General features: G+C 43.2%; 1 protein-coding gene across 1 annotated transcript in view; it reads left to right on the top strand.

Moving 5' to 3' along the window:
• GFRA2 (GDNF family receptor alpha 2) overlaps positions 1–17,490 on the top strand; it is a 103,508-nt gene extending 86,018 nt beyond the window's left edge. Inside the window, exons 7-9 of the mRNA XM_043990030.1 lie at positions 432–604; positions 14,683–14,736; positions 16,592–17,490. Of these exons, the coding sequence (XP_043845965.1) occupies positions 432–604; positions 14,683–14,736; positions 16,592–16,714 (350 nt within the window). The 3' untranslated portion in view covers positions 16,715–17,490. The remainder of the gene's footprint in view (positions 1–431; positions 605–14,682; positions 14,737–16,591) is intronic.
• The last annotated feature ends 1,496 nt before the right edge of the window (positions 17,491–18,986 follow it).

The following is an 18,986-nucleotide window of genomic DNA, read 5'->3' as shown; positions in this document are numbered from 1 at the left end:
CTCCTGGTTTCAATCTTCCCACCATTTCATTTGCCATTTCTCTTCAGTTCTCTCTAGCAGCTTGCCAGTCACATTTCTCTTTATTCTCCTTATAGATCTTTCTTTCTGTCTTCTATTATCCTTATTACCTCCATTTTTTCTTTCTTCTATCTTTCTTTCCATTTCTTCACCATACATTTTTCTTTCCATCCTTTTCCTCCTTCCTTGTTTTTCTCTTTCTTTTTACTGCCTCTCCAGAGAGCAAAATACCACTAACAATAGTGATACTTTTGCAGAAAGGTCTTGGGATGTTGACATTAGAGGAATTTCCCCCCAGTTTTGGAGCTGTCACATGAGGGTGGAGGGTAGGGGGGTAGGAGGGAGAGGTGGTGTAAAGTAGTTACTGTGATCTTGGAATCTTTTTGTCTCCCTTTCTCCATATCCCTTCTTAGGAAATGCCATCCAGGCCTTTGGTAATGGAACGGATGTGAATGTGTCCCCCAAGAATCCTCTGTTCCATGCTACTCAGTCTCCTAGGATGGAGAAGACCCCATCCTTGCCAGATGATCTCAATGACAGCACCAGCCTGGGGACTAGTGTCATCACTACCTGTACATCTATCCAGGTGAGATGTGGCCCAGCCTATGTGAAAGCATTACAAGATATGGAGGGGGTGGCCTAGGGAATCAAGAGAAGCCTCTTGGGATCAAGGGGTTAGAATGGAAGACTAGGTGGGAATTTAGGGAAGAAGGTGCTACTTCTCGTTGGATCACTCCTGGAGACACTGAAGAGCTGACTGATAGTTGGCTTTCTCATCACTCACTTATTCATTCATTCATTCATTCAATCATTCATCCATACATCCACTCATTCATTTGTTCATATACTAAAGAAGTGTTCATCAAGTATCTACTCTGTACCCTGCACTGTGTTAGACACTAGGGAATATGAGATATAATATAATGAGAAATATAAGACCCAGTCCCCTTCCTTTCCCCTTTCCTCTGGAGTTTATAATCCAGTTGGGAAGACAACACACACACACACACACACACACACACACACACACACACACACATCACAATAGATATCCAAAGCAATATATGTAATTAATCCCAACAAGAGCTAGGAAGAAGTCACTAGAAAGGAGAGGTAAAATTTGAGGCTGAAGAGTGTTTCATTGGAGTGGCGAGAAGTAGAATTATTAGCATTAAATGTATAAAATATCAAATTAAAAAAATAGTTTTCCTCAGATTTCACATTTTTTCAAAGCCATACTTCTCTGCAGCTGATTTTCTTTCTAGGTCAGGTGGGCTTATCTTTATTTGCTTGGATAATTTGGGTCTTGAGGTTTAGGGTGGTGTAAAGCAGGCACAGGTATATGAAGGAGGTGGACGTTGAACTGGGCCTTGAAAGGATAGTTAGAATTTGGAGAGAAAGGACCTGCCTCCCCAGGCAAGGAGAACAGCCTAAGCAAAGCTGTAGAGAGGTCACGGAATGTAGCATATTTGGGAGTTGGTGTGGAGGCCAACTTGACAGAAGCAGAGAGGTCTGTTGGGTTAGGTAGGAGATTAGGTGTCAATAGGTAGGATTGGGGCAAATTTTGGAAGGCGTTGAATGCCACAATTTGTCAAGGGAAATAACATGCTGGTGCTTTTCTTTCTCTTTTACCTGTTCCTTGCAACAAAAGTCCCTCGCCCTCCTCCTTCCTCTCCTTTTTTTTTTTTTTTTTGGTGAGGCAATGGAGTTGTGACTTTCCCAGGGTCACACAGCTAGTAAGTATTAAGAGTCTGATGCTGGATTTGAACTCAGGTCCTCCTGAATCCAGGGCCAGTGCTCTATCCACTGTGCCACCTAGCTACCCCCTTCCTCTCCTTTTTTAAAGTGAGATTAATTTTGACTATGGTCAGCACCCAGGCAGTATACCACTTCTTGTTCTGCTGCCTTTTGGTGGGTGGGGGAGGGCATTACTGGGGAAACACAGCCGTTGTTAGCACAGCTATTAAGGCTGAGTAAAAGGGACAGCTTCTAATTAGATCAGGTATGCTTGAGTAAGTTCAGATTTTTGCTCCTTTTCTCTCTCTACCAGACAGATAGCAGGTCAGTTGTCTGCTAGACAGTCTTCTCTTAAGTAGCCAAAAGGTGGTGTACCCAAATTAATGCAATCATTGAACATAACAATTTTCCACCAAAATGCATTTACATTAGTCTCTCAAGTTAAAAAAAAATCAGGCCATAATAAACCCTTTTTCTTACCTGGAAATTTTTTCTTGTAACTCTATCAATGTCAAAGCAATGGTGCTTCTGATTATGGAGATCATCAATCATCTGAAAAAGTAGAGCTGGTATGAGTTATTAGCATTAAATATATAAAATATCAAATTAAAAATTTTATTTTCCTTCAGATTTCTTGTACTTTTCAAAGCTATACTTCTCTCAGTCTGATTTCTTCCTGGACTCTGGGTCTGGTGGGGCTTCTTTATTTGCGTGGCTAATTTAATTCTTGAGGTTATAGGGGCTAAGTCTGTACAACACCATCTTTGGAGGTGGCTTTGAGACCTCTGGTGACCTTGCTATGGGCAATAGACAGATCACAGGCAATTGTGAACTCCCAGACACCCTCAGAGGATAGAAGAAGAGAGAGGCTTTCAACAGTGGGGTTTAATGCCTTTCAGATCAACTCTTTGAGTTTCTTTTCTGCAGGAATAAAAGGCTTTGTGGAAGAGAGCTTCTGTTTTCAATGGACTCATTGTCTTCTGAATGTGCCTTGCTCATGCCCACCTGTGCCTCTTGGCTTGACCATTTTGGAACTACAAAAAGCCTATGGCAGTAGAAAGAGGTTCTGTGGCTCATGTCCAAAGTTTGATACTAAAATTTTATCAAGCTGCCTACCCCAAGTCCTCATCTCATCCCCTGCATCTCTGCTCCCCCTCAGATGTCTGGTTCTTCTGGCTCTGAATGTCTCTGTCCAGATCCATTTGTCTGGCACCTGGATTGGGGCTCAGAAATGAGGCTGGTGGTTGCGGGATCACACCAGAAAACAATTTAATTTTGGGTATGTGGGGAGCAGAATCCGTCTTCCTTTTTCTTATTTGACAGCTGAGTCTAGAAGTTCCACTACTTTCCTGCCAGAAAAAAACAATGGTGGGATATGCTTTCTCTGCTGTGGTTTGTGGGGTCCCATGTAGATTCCTGGTATTTCAAGCTTGGAAAAGAATGAGAAAAACTTCCCCCATGTCCCTGGCTGTGACTCTGACTTGGGTGATGGGACAGCTTCTTCATTTTCCTATCCCTTCTTTATCTAGTCTTTGAATGGCAGAAACCTTGGGATCTTGGGGATGGACTAAGGAATGGGGTAAATTTGTTTCTATCACATGGGCCAGGTGATGTAGGAGTGGATGAATGGCAGCTAGGTGGTGTAGTAGATAGAGCACCGGTCCTGGAGTCAGGAGGGCCTGAGTTCAAATCCACCCTCAGACACTTAACACTTACTAGCTGTGTGACCCTGGGCAAGTCACTTAACCCCAATTGCCTCACCCCTCCCCCCCAAAAAAACAATAGGGATATGATACTTTGAAACAAGGCTGGAGAGATTTCAGATTTACTTTTCTCTGGGCTTTTCAGTTAGCCCTGGGGTCTCAGGGACCTGTTTAAACATGGTTGGTTGACTTATTTGAAAACTTGCTTACATTGTCACATTGTCAGCTCTTTCTCCTAATCTTCCTTCCAGGTCAAGCTCCATTCTGGGACGGGGTGGGGGCGGTTCTTTAGTTTCAGTGGTTCCCATGCTGGGGTGGGGGGTAGGGGTCTGGGTTGGAATCTCACTGGCTATGTGATAATGGATAAATTAGTCAGCGTCTTTGAGCCTTATTTGCCTCATATGTAAAGGAAGAATGGTAATTTCTGAAATGCCTGTCTCATAGGGTTGTCATAAGGTTCAAGAGAGATAGCGTACATTTTTTAATCCCTAAGAACTACATAAATGCCAGCTGTTGTTGTTGTTTCATTCTCTGGATCTTTTTGAATTTTCTGGCTCTATTTATTGATATTCTTGGAGAATCCCTGGTATCCCACTCCAAAATAATCTAAACCAATATATTAAGCACCTACTATGTGCCAGGTGCTAATTACTAGAGATAAAACTAATAAAAAGACAGTCCCTGCTCTCAAGGAGCTTACAATCTAAAAGTGGAGACAATGCATAAAAGGAGACAGAAAAACGGGCGGGGTGGGGTAAGAGGAGGGATGGAATGCCAGAGGGGTAACCATTGTGGGGGCATCTTGTTCCATGGAGATGAAATTAGGCAGAGCAGCAGATGCAAAGTAGAGTGAGCTGAGTACGATTTCCACCCTCTCTATAAAGGAAGGCATAGGGAGGAGTTTGCTATTCTACAGTCCTTCAAAAAAAGGTGGAGAGGAGGCTGAAGGAGTTAGTAGCATAGCTTGGTGGTGGATTTAGAAGTGATGAGCTTGGGGCAGGTAGGTGGCACAATGGATAAAGCACTGGCCCTGGATTCAGGAGGACCTAAGTTCAAATCTGGCCTCAGACATTTGACACTTACTAGCTGTGTGACCCTGGTCAAGTCATTTAACCCTCATTGCCCCAGAAAAAGAAAAAAAAAAAGAAGTGATGAGCTTATCTTGGGAGAGGCAGCTTGTTGTCTGAATGGGAAAGTAGGCTGGGCAGAAGATGCAAAGCAGAAAGAAACAATTCACTATAGAACAGGAATCTGTGGGAGTCGGTTCACCTTAAATCCTTATGAAAGAGTGGCTTGTTACTGCAGCAAATATATAGAAGACATAGTTCTTAAGCCTGAGAAATGAAAGAGGTGAACACCTTCATTTTTACAGATGAGGAAAGTAAGGCCTAAAGAGATGTATTGCTTTGCCCAAGGTCATACAGATGGTGTTGGGAGAGTTGGGATTTGAATTTCCAGTCACACTGACTCCCTTATAAAGTAATCTCACCTAGAACAAAGAAGATCCCTGATTAGGAGTTAAAGGATGGGGTTAAGAGCATGTTTTCAATGTAACTTTGTTCAGGGTTAGACTTCCTAATTAAGAGAGTAGTCAGCTGGGTGGCACAGTGGATAGAACACTGGTCCTGAGTTCAAATTCAGCCTCAGACACTTAACTAGCTGTGTGATCCTGGGCAATCATTTAATACTGTTTGCCTCAGTTTCCTCATCTGTAAAATGAACTGGAGAAGGAAATGGCAAAGCATTTCAGTATCCTTTCCAACAAAACCCCAAATGGGGTCATGAAGAGTTGGACATGATTGAAGCAACAACAGACTTCTTAATTAATTTCCCAGTTGGCTTGTTGTGCACACTTGCATTTTGTCTTCTTGGTAACTGGTGGAACCCATACCACATCTTATTCTTACCTTCTCCACTTCCTGTTCGAGTGGAATTTTTACAACTTTCCTGCATCAATCACCTTTCTGGATGCAAGTATCTGGGGCCCCTCAAATTCTGAATCGAGTTAAAGCTTTTGAATTCTTGCTCCCCTTTCCAAACTTCCCTAAATCTGGGAGAATCCCTGACCAGATGCTACTTTTGTTTTTCTTGGATCCAAACCCCAATCGATTTCTGCTCTTACCCTTTGTGTTGCCAAATAAGTCCCTGGCAGAATTATAAATAGGTTGATTGGACAGTAGGGCGGTAGCCTTCCCAATCATCAGAGACTGCAGCCAGCTAGCCCCCTCCTGCACTGCTGATGTTCCCCAGTGTTGTAATGAATCTGTTACCAGATACACACTCCTCCGGAAATCTCAACAAGAGGCATTAGCCAACTTGGCTAAGCAAGATGATTTAACTAGAAGATTTTGGACAGGGGAACCAAATAAGCAAGCAGAATGAATATCATGAAAATGAGTATGGGTGGCCTCCAGCTTTGAACAGGGTGTGTTTCAAAAGTTTGTAAGTCAGTTGTTGGGAAGTTATAGTTCATTTTTCCATACACTGTTATCTCTAGTGTAGGTTCATAGGCTATCCCACAAAGGCCTATTTAACATACAGGGTAGTCGAACTTTGATGCTAATAGTGCTGGACCTGAATATGGCTTCTGAGAGTAGGGGCCCAGGTGGTCTTAGACCAAACAATTTGTGTGCTTATCACAGGATCTGGCACACAATAGGTGTTTAATAAATGTTTATTGATTGATTGAGATATAAGGGACATTAGGGCTCATCTTGTCCAATAGAATAGATAAGGAAACTGAGGCCCAGAATGAAGAATATCTCCCCATTCCTCCAAAGGAATGGTCTCTATCCCTTGAAGTCATTGAGAATAGAGCCTGAAAAATCACTAGTTGGAGATATGGTAGAGGGAATTTCTGCTTAGGAAGGAGTTGGATAGGATGCCCTCTGAGATCTCTTTAAGCTCCAAGTCTTTGCTTATGATTCAGTCTTTCCTGACTTCAGGGCTACAGCCAGTTCCATTTTAAAATTAGGTGAAGTTTGACTTTGGCATCCTTCCATCCCCAACTTTCTGAATCTGTGTGGTGCTTCTCTCTCCCTTCAGGGACCTTGATACTCAGGTTGTTCATTTAGCCATGAGTTTGACTCCCCTATACTGTACCCAAGCCTGTCTTATTCCCTAAAGTGTTCTACATTACAAAACAGACTCCTTTCCCTTCCCATTCTATTTCCACCCAAACTCCCAACCCCAATTCCCCTGGGATCTTAGTCAGCAGTTAATGTGAATCCTTTCAAGGTGTTAATAACTGATTCTAGCCTCTGAGCCCTCCCATGGAGTATTAATATTTTTAAAAGCAGAGGCTCATTAACCCAAATAACACTTTAATTTTTGGAATTTCAGGCAGTGTGGAAAAGTGAAGTAAAGAAATTTGGGTTATGCGGAATGGGGGAGGATTTGGGGGACAAAGGAGTCACCAAATAGGCAAAGCTGCCCACAGGGTCAACTTCCCCAAATTCTGCTTTTTGTTGCTTCTTTGTGCAACAGCAATGATGGGGGACCTCTGGTTTTCTGGGCTGGGGCCCTTCCCATGGATTCGGACAAGTGCTCTGGTTCCTTCCAGAACATTTGTTCTAGCCCTTTGTTGAGACAACATAGTGAACTACTCTGATTGGTCTTTAGTGACTGGGGAAGAAGTTTGTACCAAAGATAATTGGTGAATGAAAATCAGAGAGAATGGACCCTCTCCCTGAGAGAGCCCCCGTCCCCCCACCTCCTCCTGTAGTCCATAAGGAAAGCCATGGAAATGACTCCTCCCTTTACTTTTGAGATTTCTCTCTCTGTGCAAACTTTGTTAACTTTGGACTTTGAGGAGGGTGATTTCCCTTCTCATCTTCCAAGTACCCCTTTCTAACCCCAAGTAGCACTGGCTACTTATAAGATAAGCACATTGGATTGGGGAAAGGTGATTTTCTCAGATCTGAGATCAGACCTGGAATGCCTCCCCTGAGCACAAGTTAGTTCCATGGCAGATGCCCCATCTAGCAAATCAGGGGGCCCTGCTCACCTTGCTACATTGACTTCTTTCAATTCTAAATATACAGATGTTCTAAAGATTCCATTTCCTTATTCCACTCCTCCCCACCTTGCCAATTAGTTCCCATCTTTCCATGAAAGAAGGACTATGGGTAGGGAGAGGAGGCAGGTAATGCAGAGTAAGGATGAAAGTTTCTTAGTCTAGGGTTAGGGCTTCCTTGCTGAGATCTCTATAAAGGATTTAGTCTTTTAGAAACAGAAAATTATAGCTAGATGGGAGGTTAGATGACTTGTCAGCAAATTCTTTGTTCAGGGTCACATAGATTAGTTAGTAGCAGGGATGGAATTCAGAGTTGCTGTATTCCCCCCTCAGCCTGTCCATCTAGTGAGGTAACCTGCTGCAGCTAGAGGCAGCCCGAGACAGGGGATTCTCCTCCATTCATTGAGGTGGTTTATTTAGGGTATTGATTAACCCTTTGCCCTATTCTTGCTCTGTGCTAGATCAAGTTGGGCTTTGTTATGTGGGAAGGGGAACATGTTGTTGGGACCAGTACCTCTAACTCCTTGATGGCCTGTTTAGAATGTTTCTGGTATTTTAAGACCAATGGGCCCCAGCAGTGTAGAGAACTGAAAGCTTGGATTTTGCATCTATTTTCTTTCTTTCATTTCTTTTTCTTCACCACTCCCTGTACTAGACACCTGCAAATTACTTCTGTTGAAGCCTGAGATACTTAAGACTCATGAATTTGCTTCCTATCCCAACCCCTAACTCCATTCTACTAATGGCAGTAAATGAGATTGCTAAAGAGGAAAACATAGGAGAGAAGAGAGTCAAGAACAGACCTTTGGGAAATGTTTTAATTAAGGGGCCAAGAGAGGAAGAAGAGACTGGGAATAGCAACGATCAAAGGGACAGAAGGAGAAGCAGGGTTGTGGAATGTCATGGAAATAAAAAGAAGAGAGATTTCCAAGAAGCTTGTGTGTGTGTGTGTGTGTGTGTGTGTGTGAGTGTGTACGTGCACATGCATGTGTATGTGTGTTGTCAGATCAAATACTGCAGTACACTTTGGGTGTGACATTATTTCCATATCTACAGAATCATAGAATTTCAGAGTTGAAAGGGACTTCTGTGGCCATCTACTTTGACCCTTACCTAAACAGGATTTGGTCAGTAAATAAGCATTTATTAAATACCTACTGTATTAAGTTCTGTGGAGACAAGGAAAGGTAAAAGATGATCCGTGCCCTCAAGGAGCTTACTGTATAATGAGGGAGACAATATGTAAACAACTACATACAAATAAGGTATATACAGGAAAAATCAGATGATCTTAGAGGGAAGACTCTAGCATTAAGGAGAGCTGAGAAAGGCTTCTTGCAGAAGGTGGGATTTTATCTGGGACTTGAAGGAAGCCAGGGAAGTCAGGAGGCAGAGAATAGGAGGGAGAGCATTCTAGGCATGAGGGAAAGCCAGTGAAAATGCCCAGTTAGGAGATGGGGTGTCTTATTTGGAGAATAGAAAGGAGGTCCTGGTCACCGGATTGAAGAAGATTTTCCTCTACAACATGCTCAACAAATGGTCATGGGGAACCCATGCCTTTTTTTTTTTTTTTGGTGAGGCAATTGGGGTTAAGTGACTTGCCCAGGGTCACATAGCTAGTAAGTGTCAAGTGTCTGAGGCCAGATTTGAACTCAGGTCCTCCTGAATCCAGGGCCGATGCTTTATCCACTGTGCCACCTAGCTGCCCCAAGCCCATGACTTTTTAAGGCAATCCACTCCACTTTCAAATAGCTTTAATTTCTTGTAAGTTTTTTTTAAATCAAGATGTAATTTACATCTTTGCACCTTTCAACTATTGCTCTTGGTCTTTTTAGTATCAAATCAAATGTATCTAATCCTTCTACAGGACAGCCTTCACAGTAATCAAAGGCAATCCTTACATTCCTCTATTCCCTTTTCCAGATTAAACCTTCCAGTCCCCTCAAGCAATTCCATAAAGTACAAATTGAACCCCATTCACTATCTTGGTTACTTTACACTCTCCAAGTTATCCATGGCCTTCCTACGATGAGACATTAAGGAATTCAACATAATATTTCAAATGAGATCTAGCCAGGGCAGAATGACGACTCCCTCATCTTAAAGATCATACCACAATATATGATTGTGCTATAAGGAATGATGAGCAGAATAATTTCAGAAAAATGTGAAGTTTTACATGAACAGATGCAAAGTGAAGTGAGCAGAACCAGGAGAACATTGTATATAGTAACAGCAATATGTATGATAATCAACTGTGAATGACTTAGCTATTCTGATAAATTCAATAATCCAAGATAATTCTAAAGTACTTATGATGAAAAATGCTATCCACTAGAGAAAGAATTGATGGAGCCTTTGATTGTGATTACTCTTGCCCTGTAGGAGCTTAGCAGCAAAGGGGAAGAGTTTATTGTTTGGAGCAGAGCTGAAAAAGGCTCAGAGAAGTCCCCCTGAGATGGTCAAGTGGCTGCAATAGGAAAAGACTCCAGTAATTAGGACCCTTCAGTTTAGAAATAGGAAGGTAGAAGGTGGTGGGAGGATTGACCACAGAAGATGTCAGTAGGTTGGACATGAAATTACTAACCCAACCCAAGAATATTGTAACAGCAGATTTTCTTTTGAAGCTTGAATGAGATCATTTTAGGACAGTTAAAAGGAAATAGTGCTTCACACACACACACACACACACACACACACACACACACATACACACACACACACACACACACACGACTTGTTACTCCTGATTGGCTGGATAAATGGTCATAATTATTGACATGTGCATTGTGCTTGAGCGTTTGCAAATCACTTTATATGCATCAGTTTGAACCTCACAACAGCTCCATGAGGAAGGTACTGTAGGTATTATTATCTTCATTTTTCAGATGACAGGCAACTAGGTGGCATAGTGGCTAGAGCTCTGAGCCTGGAGTCAGGAAGACTTATCTTCCTGAGTTCAAATCTGATCTCAAACACTTACTAGCTGTGTGACCCTGGGCAAGTCACTTAACCCTGTTTACCTCTGTTTACTCATCTGTAAAATGATTTAGAGAAGGAAATGGCCAACCACTCCAGTATGTTTGCCAAGAAAACCCCAAATAGGATTATGAGAAGTCAGACAAAACTGAAAATGGCTGAACAACATTTTTTCAGACAAGAAAATATAGGCTCAGAGAGTTTAGGTCATACAAACAGTGGCATATTGCTAGTAAGTGTCAAGAGCATAATTTGAATCTAGTTCTGTCTGATTCCACCCACCTCTCCTACCCCCTTGCTTTGTTTTTGTTGCTTCTCTCAAGACACAGCCTAGATATAGGAAGACATTCCACCAGGAAGATCTGCCAAGATGACCTTCCTACTTGCTTTCCTTTTGCCCCTTTCCTAAACCCTGGGCCACCTCACCACCATGGGATCACTGATTGGGAAGATCAGCATGGATGTTCATACTCTTTGGATGAGGTGTTCTAGCGATATAGACAACCACCAGGCCTTATTATCTGACCTCCCATTGCATCCTAACCTGGTCTGGCCCATGCTATCTGCTCTACTTCTCTTATTAAGACTCCCAGGCACTGTCATTTGACATCCCAATACCATCCAACGATTCATAGGCTTTGCCATTGACCTAATAGTGGAATTCAAAGGAGGCCTTGGACCTTTCCATCCACCCCAAAGTTGAATTCTCCATTTTTGTGTTGTTTTCTTTAATTAGAATGTAAGATCCTTAAGATTAGGGACCTTTTCTCTTTTGTATTCTCACCATTTGGCACAGTGCTTAGCATACGGCAGGCATTTCATAAATGCCTTTTCATCCATCAATTCGTTCCTAGAAACATCAGTAGTTGAAGTATGGTTCAGATAAATTTTGAATCTGTAGCAGGCTAGTAAGGGGGAAGGAGAACATCCTTAACCTTTAGAGGTAAAATTGGCAGGTAACCATTTGGTTACCTGGTCCTAGCTTACCTAGATCCACAACCTGTCCTTTGTTTCTCCTGTTGAGAGGTGGAGTCCTAGGCTGGGTGTGCCTGAGCCAGTATGGATTATCAATGTTTTTATGACAGTGTGGGTCAGATAATTAAAATTTTCTCTTCTTTATCTTGTGTTGATCCTACTCTTTTTCCCTCACTCCTCTTTCCTCCTCTTTTACTTCCTTTCATCCTTCCCTCTTCTTTTATAACCTTTTCCCATCCTTCTTTTCCCTATTCATCTTCTTCCATCTCCACCTTTCCTGTCTCTTAATATTTTCTCTTTCCTCCCTTCCTCCACTTCCTATTTTTTGAAGGATATTAACAAGTCCTGCCAACATAATTCAATCCCATGCTTGGCTCCATTCAAAGAACATTAGAATTCAAGCTTCATTTACATACACTCAGCTCAGTTGCTGCCTGAGAGATGGCAGAGACTTTAGCCTGGATGACCTGGTAATGGCAAGGCTTCCATTGGTTCTTCTCTCCATGGGTTCACCTTGAGTTGCAATCTGATTTACCTGACAGTAGACCTTCCAAAATAGGCTTGATGTCTGGGTCCCCCTTAAGACACAGAGAGCTCTTGTTGGAACAGATGTTTGAGATCACTTGGAGGTGAAGAGACTTATTCAAGGTCATACAACAGAATGGGTTCTAATTTGGCTGGTTCTGCCACTTTCTTCTAACTCCTAGTTCAGTGCTCTTTCCTATCCTAAACTGCTTCTTCAAACTGTGGGGAAAAAAGTTGAGTAGGGAAGCTAGGACCAGATTATCAGACCTGATAATTCTTTGTATTGCCTTGACATCAATATATTACTGCCTTCGATAGATGCCCTTGTGTTCCCATGGTACTAAGAGGAACCATCATTACCACCATCATCACTCATTGCATTGTGGGTATGGGTCTCTCAGGGATAGGTGGGAACCTTATTTAGCTGTCCAGATGCCCTGTGCTATAGCCTGCCTGTAATGTCCATGGTCTGTGCTTCCGGCTAGGTCAGTGGTCTGGGTGTGATTTCTCAGTCTTCCCTATGATTTCTGGTATTGATAGCAATAGAATAGAGTTGCTTCCACTCTTCTGCTGTTTCACCTTACTCACCATGCATAACATGTCATACTTTATGAAGAAGCATTATGGGGTAATGGATAAAGTGTTGGATTTGGAAGATCTGAGTTCAAATGTTGCCTCTGACAACTTACTAGTAGTATAATCCTAGGAAAACCACTTAACCTTTCTAAGCCTCAGTTTCCTCATCTGTAAGATGAGGCTACCTGTAGTACCTTTCTCAAAGGTTTTTGAGTTTTAAATGAGACAATATTTGCAAAGTACTTTACACAAATGCCAGTTTTCCTTCTTTACACAAAATGAATGCTTTTGATAGGGTAGATGCTTTGATTTATTACAACCAGCAGTGAGGAGAGGTTGTACTAAGACATCTGTGGTTTTTTTAGCCCTTATACCACTTTGCTCTCCACTATACTTTGTGACTAATATCACTCATGTTTAAGACATTTGGCTGGGATAAAGAGGTGGACATATATAGTTGTCTGTGGACATAAAGCAGCTTGAAGCTAACTAGCCTATCCAGGGATGAAACCTTTGAACCCTGACCTCAGAATTCTAGTGCTTTATTATAGTATAAATAAAAGGAGGAAATATTAAGCACCAAGAAAAACACATGGTCCTATCCAAACAATTGGATGAGACAACTCCCTACCTGCAGATATGAGGAAGGGAGCAGGGTCAGGTGGGATGGGAGTGGGGAGAAGAGAATCAGCCTTTGTAGCCATTGAAAGGGGCTAGGTATTCTGTAAAGTCCTCTTAGAAATGGTGAGTGTGGATGATAGATTTGCTGAAGAAGAAGGTAGCCATATGGCAGTGGGGAAAGCTCAAACATGTATGGAAAGAAGAGTAAAGAGGGGTCTGGGGAGGTGAATTTTACCCTTAGAGGCAAAAATATAATGTTGTACAGTGGAAATAATAGCAATAATAACTCACATTTACATAGTTCTCTAAGAAGGTTCTTAACTCTGTGGGGTAGGCAGTATAAGCATTATTATTCCCATTTCATAGATGAAAAAACTATCCACTTGATAAGCATTTATTAAATGTTTACTGTGTGCCAGGCACTATATAAAATCCTCCAATTAATTAATCTCATGGGTGGTGTAAGGGGCTAAAATTCTAGCTAGTCTGTCTAAAATATCTAATGAGTGGTCGACAATAAACTATAAGCTTTAACAAGAGTTAGACTTTTTTTTTTTTAGTGAGGCAATTGGGGTTAAGTGACTTGCCCAGGATCACACAGCTAGTAAGTGTTAAGTGTCTGAGGCTGGATTTGAACTCAGGCACTCCTGACTCCAGGGCCGGTGCTCTATCCACTGTGCCACCTAGCTGCCCCAAGAGTTAGACTTTTAAGCATTTATTAAGGAGAATAAGAATTTGGTAAAGAGAGAGAGAAAGGCCTAGATTCATCTATCTATTAAAGGGAGAGAGCATTCCTAGCTCCACTCTCAACCAGAGTCCTGATGAAAGAGAGCAAGAGCATCAGCCTCTCCCGTCTTCCTCCCCCAAGCAAACTTCACTTCCTGACTCCAAAGGAAAGCCATGTGTCTTGCCCTCAGGCACCTTCTCCTCATGGAGGAGCCCTCCTACAGTAAGTCTCCAGCAGGTTGTGTCATTCCAATCGTTACAGTGGTTAATCCTTGAGAAGGTAAATGAGTTGCTCATGGTGACGCTGCTAGTGTCTCAGGCCTCCTAACCCAAAGTGCAGCACTCTGTTAATTATATAACTGCCTAAATATGAGACTACCCTTAGGAGACAGGGATTCAAACACTAGTTGTATCTCTTTGCTCATCTCTAAAATGGAGGTGAGAGGATCTGGCCAGTTGAGGTGAGGTTCAAGTGAGAGAACATTTATGAAAGTGCTTTGTGAACCGCCAAATGTTAGGAAAAGTGATGACAGCCCTGAAGCTCTCAGGCAGAAGGTCCACCAATATTGTCTTTGCTCAAATCCTGGTCCTGGGGGCAGCTAGGTAGTGCAGTGGAAGCACCGGCCCTGGATTCAGGAATACCTGAGTTCAAATCCAGCCTCAGACACTTGACACTTACTAACTGTGTGACCCTGGGCAAGTCATTTAACCCTCATTGCCCCACCAAAAAATCCCAAAACCAAACCAAACCAAAACAAGTCTTGGTCCTAGTGACTCAGTTCTTATAGGGTATCTTTTCTTCCACAGGATCAGGGACTGAAATTCAACAAGTCCAAAGAGCTGAGCATGTGCTTCACAGAGGTAAGGAGGCAGGAGAGTTGAGGTGGGGGAACCAGATGAAAGGGGGATAGCTGGGGAACCACAAGTAGCTGGCAGGAAGTAGACCTGAAGATGGGGTCAGGTTGGTCCAGGGATCTAGGAGCAACCTAACCCAGGCTGCTTCACACCCTACTATGCCTGTGCTAAAGTTTCAACTCTAAGTTGGGGGGGGGGACTTATTCTATCCATCAGTGAAATCATGGAGAAAAAGGTTTGCTCTGGAAGACTGAGAGATGCCCACCTCTAGAGGTGAGGGGATAGTCATCATAGCATAATGGAAACATCATGAGATTTGGCCCCAGAGAACCTAGGCTCAAATTTTGTCTCTACTGACTCCTGTCTGTTGCCCAAATTCTCCTTCCATCTGTAAAATGCGGGAGCAGAAATAGATTATCTTTAAGGTCCTTTCTAGCTTCAAATTCTATGAACCTACTGTAGGAAAGGGGTCACAAGGGCCTGAAGCCATCCCTTCAGGGGAGAGACCATTCCAGAAACAGTCCTTTTCTCCTTTCAACTCGAGAACCACCTTCTATATGAAGCCTTTCCTGATTTCCCCAGCTGCTAGTGCCTTTCTCTTCAAAATTATCTCGGATTGGGGCAGCTAGGTGGTACAGTGGATAGAATACCAGCTCTGGAGTCAGGAGGACCTGAGTTCAAATCCAGCCTTAGACACTTGACACTTACTAGCTGTGTGACCTCGAGCAAGTCACTTAACCCCAATTGTTTCACCCCTCCAAATTATCTTGAATTTATTATTATCATTACTATTTTTTGCAGGGCAATGAGGGTTAAGTGACTTGCCCAGGGTCATACAACTAGTGTCAAGTGTCTGAGGCTGGATTTGAACTCAGGTCCTCCTGACTCCAGAGCCTGTGTTTTATCTTGAATTTATTTTGCAAGTACCTATCTATGTACATGTTTCCTCTCCTGATAAAATGTAAGCTCTCTGAGGAGAGAAACTATCACTTTTGGCAACCACAGCATCTGCCATATAATAGATACTGAATGAATGCTTGTTAATTTACTATTAAATTAATGAGTGTCTATTGTCGGCAAAGGCAATAGAGGCATTATTAACCTCAAGAAGCTTACTGTCTGGTGGGGAGTGGAAATAAGGAACACACACCTAAGGTACAGGGTAGCCTGTGCTAATTGTAAAATGAGAGGTACAAACCAGAGGTGTTAGATGAAGCTGGAGGAAGGGCAGAGTTCATTGAGGCCTAGGGTGATCGGGAAAGGCTTTGTGAAAAATTTGAGCAGGTAGAGAAGCTTAAAAAGATATTTCTGTAGAACCCAAGGAAGTGGGGCTCAAGGAGATAGGTTTACATTAGCATCTCCCCTCAAGATGTCTAGGGGAGATGCTAATATAATCTTCCAGTTTCCACTATCCTTACTCAAACCTAGGACCAGGGAGATGCTTTTTCGCCTGGCCCAAATGTTGCTGGGGTGGGGGGGGTGGGGGTGGGGGAAGCCTACTGAGTACTAAGGGACCACCATAGCCCTCTTGCGGCCATTGTGCCACAGAAGCCAGGAGGTGGCATTCTTGCCTGCCTACCCTTAAGGATAGCAAGGTTGGTACCTAGATTCAGAGTCTAAAGAATGAAGTGGTCCAGAGAAATTGTGGGCCTGAACTTGGAGGGTCTGATCAGGCAGGATTCTTGAGATTTGTTTCCCTTCCTTTCCCAGGCACTCCTCCCCCAAGCCACATTTCTTTCCAGGGTCAATCTCCTCCTGTCCCCAGCAGAATCACTAAAGAAAAAGCCATGTCAACTCTGCAGTCATACTAACTTTTGTTTTTTCTTGTCTGTATTGGGCTCCTCCTGTCTCATGCATACAGCTCACCACGAACATCGTCCCAGGATCCAATTTTGTGGGATCTCCTGACTCAGTGGATGGCCAGCCCAGACCTGTGATCACTCTGACTGCAGTCACCTTCCTATTGCTGACGCTGGCATTGTAGGCAACCAGGAGGACCGCAGCTGAAGATTTCCAAAAGTTACAAAACACAACACACACAGACACAGACACAGACACAGACACAGACACAGACACAGACACACGCAGACACAGACACACGCAGACACAGACACACAGACACACACACAAGAACCTGCCTGACAAAATGGAAACAGACATATGTACAGACACAGACACACACATCAACACACACATTCCTTGCAAAAAAAAAAAAAATAAATTCACCTTGTCTCTGAACTCATCTCCTCTCAGCTTTCTGCTCTGGAGAATTTTTTTCTAAAGCAAACAGACAAAGCTGGTGATTGGCCTGAGAGCTGGCACTGGATGCCCCCGGCAGTGGGGGAGGGCAGTTGGCTCTCAGAATGCCCTTTGCATTTTTCTCAGCATTTCCTTTCTTCCTCCCTTTGTGGAAACAAGAGACAAAGGTGATTCCGTGAAGCACTTGACTCTGGAAGGACCGGAAGCTGTGGCCGGAAGAGGCTTGAGGGAGATGTGCTCCTCGTACATTTCTACTTTTGGAACTTGCCCATGGGACCAAATTCAGCAGCCTGGCATCAGTGTGTTTGTGGCCACTGAGGCTGGTGGCCGCCAGGGGAACCAGCTCAGCAGCCTTTAGCATTTCCTCATGGCGCCTTCAAGAACCGTCTTTTCTTTCCCCCTCTTTTCTCTTCCCCCCCCAACTCTCATACCTTCAGATATCTGTGAAGGAGGGGTGTGTGTGTGTGTGTGTGTGTGTGTGTGTGTGTGTGTGTGTGTGTGTGTGTGTGTGTGTGTGAGAGAGAGAGAGAGAGAGAGAGAGAGAGAGAGAGAGAGAGAGAGAGAGAGAGAGAGAGAGAGAGAGAGGAGGGAGGGGTAAGTGGTGGGAAAAGACCTTCTGAGACTGGCTCCTTCATGGTGATTGCTCACAGAAGGATGTCTGTGCCCAGGCTTAGAGGCTCAGCCCTCCTCAGCACTTCTGCAGTGGGGACCAAAACAAGCTTTGGTCTCAAGGAAGGGGGTGGGGCCCTTACATCCACCTTCATGGTGAGAGTTTCAAAAAGCAGAGTGAAGCAAGTACTTATTCTGTTTCTAGTTGGTTCATCTGGTGGGTTTCCCTTTAGGGAGAGGAGCAGAGAGCAGCAGGAGAGGCTACAGTTATAAGTCTATACATGTTTAACACTCTCTCTCCCTCTCTCTCTTTTCTTCTTCCCCAGCCCCTCCTAAGAAATACATAGACTGTATGTATATAGTGAACTCTCCTTTATGGACATATATGTATATATACATCCCATATACATATACTGTGTGGTTTCTCCCCTTCTTTCCTTTTTTTAAGAAACAAAACAACAAAAAAATTCCCAAAAGATGAACGAAATGTATTATTGTAAAGTTTATTTTTTTTAATAATGTTGTCTATAATGGAAAAAAAAAAACAAAGGAAATTTAACCCCCTTGTATTCCTGGTCCAGACTCACCAATAGGGCTGGAAAAGGGTGGGGGAAGCGACCAATATTCACGCTTAACCAATGGTTCCAATAAATGTACCTGGAAGCAATTTGCTTTCACCTTCACTCTAGGCGTCTGTCCCCTGCCTGCTCCTGCTTTCTCTTCTGGGCTCAGCACCTCTGGGTTCTCTGCCTTCAATCCTTAGAAGTCCTGGGCAAACCTGACTTGGCTATCCATGTCTGCTGTAGGTGGATGGATGGGTGGAGTTCCATTTTGAAGTTTACTGGGGAGAGAGAATTTCTCTGTTTCTAGCCCATATGGCCTGGGCTATCTTTGATACCACTTTCTGAATGGTCAATTTTAGAAAAGAAGAATAGAACAACTGAAATTAGCTATTTTCTGATTCCTTTTTTGGGGGTCTTACCCAGTGACCAATTGAATGACCCAGTGGGATGGTGTTCCTATTTTTCATTGAGTTGAGTGGCCCCCATCACCTATGATGCAGTGACATATTTCTAGAATGTAGGGATCTTTATCCATCACTTGTTTCTGCTTCTTGCATCCCAAGGAGAGAAGGAAATGTAGACATCCAAGATGATGTGAATAAGGGGGGAAAAAGAGAAAACATTTGCTCTCTCTTTTCTCCTCCTTTCCCTAGCTGCCATCACCATGGCACCAGGATCATTAAGTCTGATTATATCTTGCCTAAAGAGGGCTAAGAAGGCTGTTGTTGGAAGTGTAAAGGGCTCTGCATGGCGAATCAACATTCCAACTGGGGAGGACCCAGACCAGATGGTTTCAAATTGACCATGAGTGATTCCTGGGGCTTT

This window comes from Dromiciops gliroides, chromosome 2 (assembly GCF_019393635.1).
Source record: "Dromiciops gliroides isolate mDroGli1 chromosome 2, mDroGli1.pri, whole genome shotgun sequence".
In the NCBI taxonomy this organism is placed as follows: domain Eukaryota; kingdom Metazoa; phylum Chordata; class Mammalia; order Microbiotheria; family Microbiotheriidae; genus Dromiciops; species Dromiciops gliroides.
This window is presented reverse-complemented; position numbering and strand designations above follow the sequence as displayed.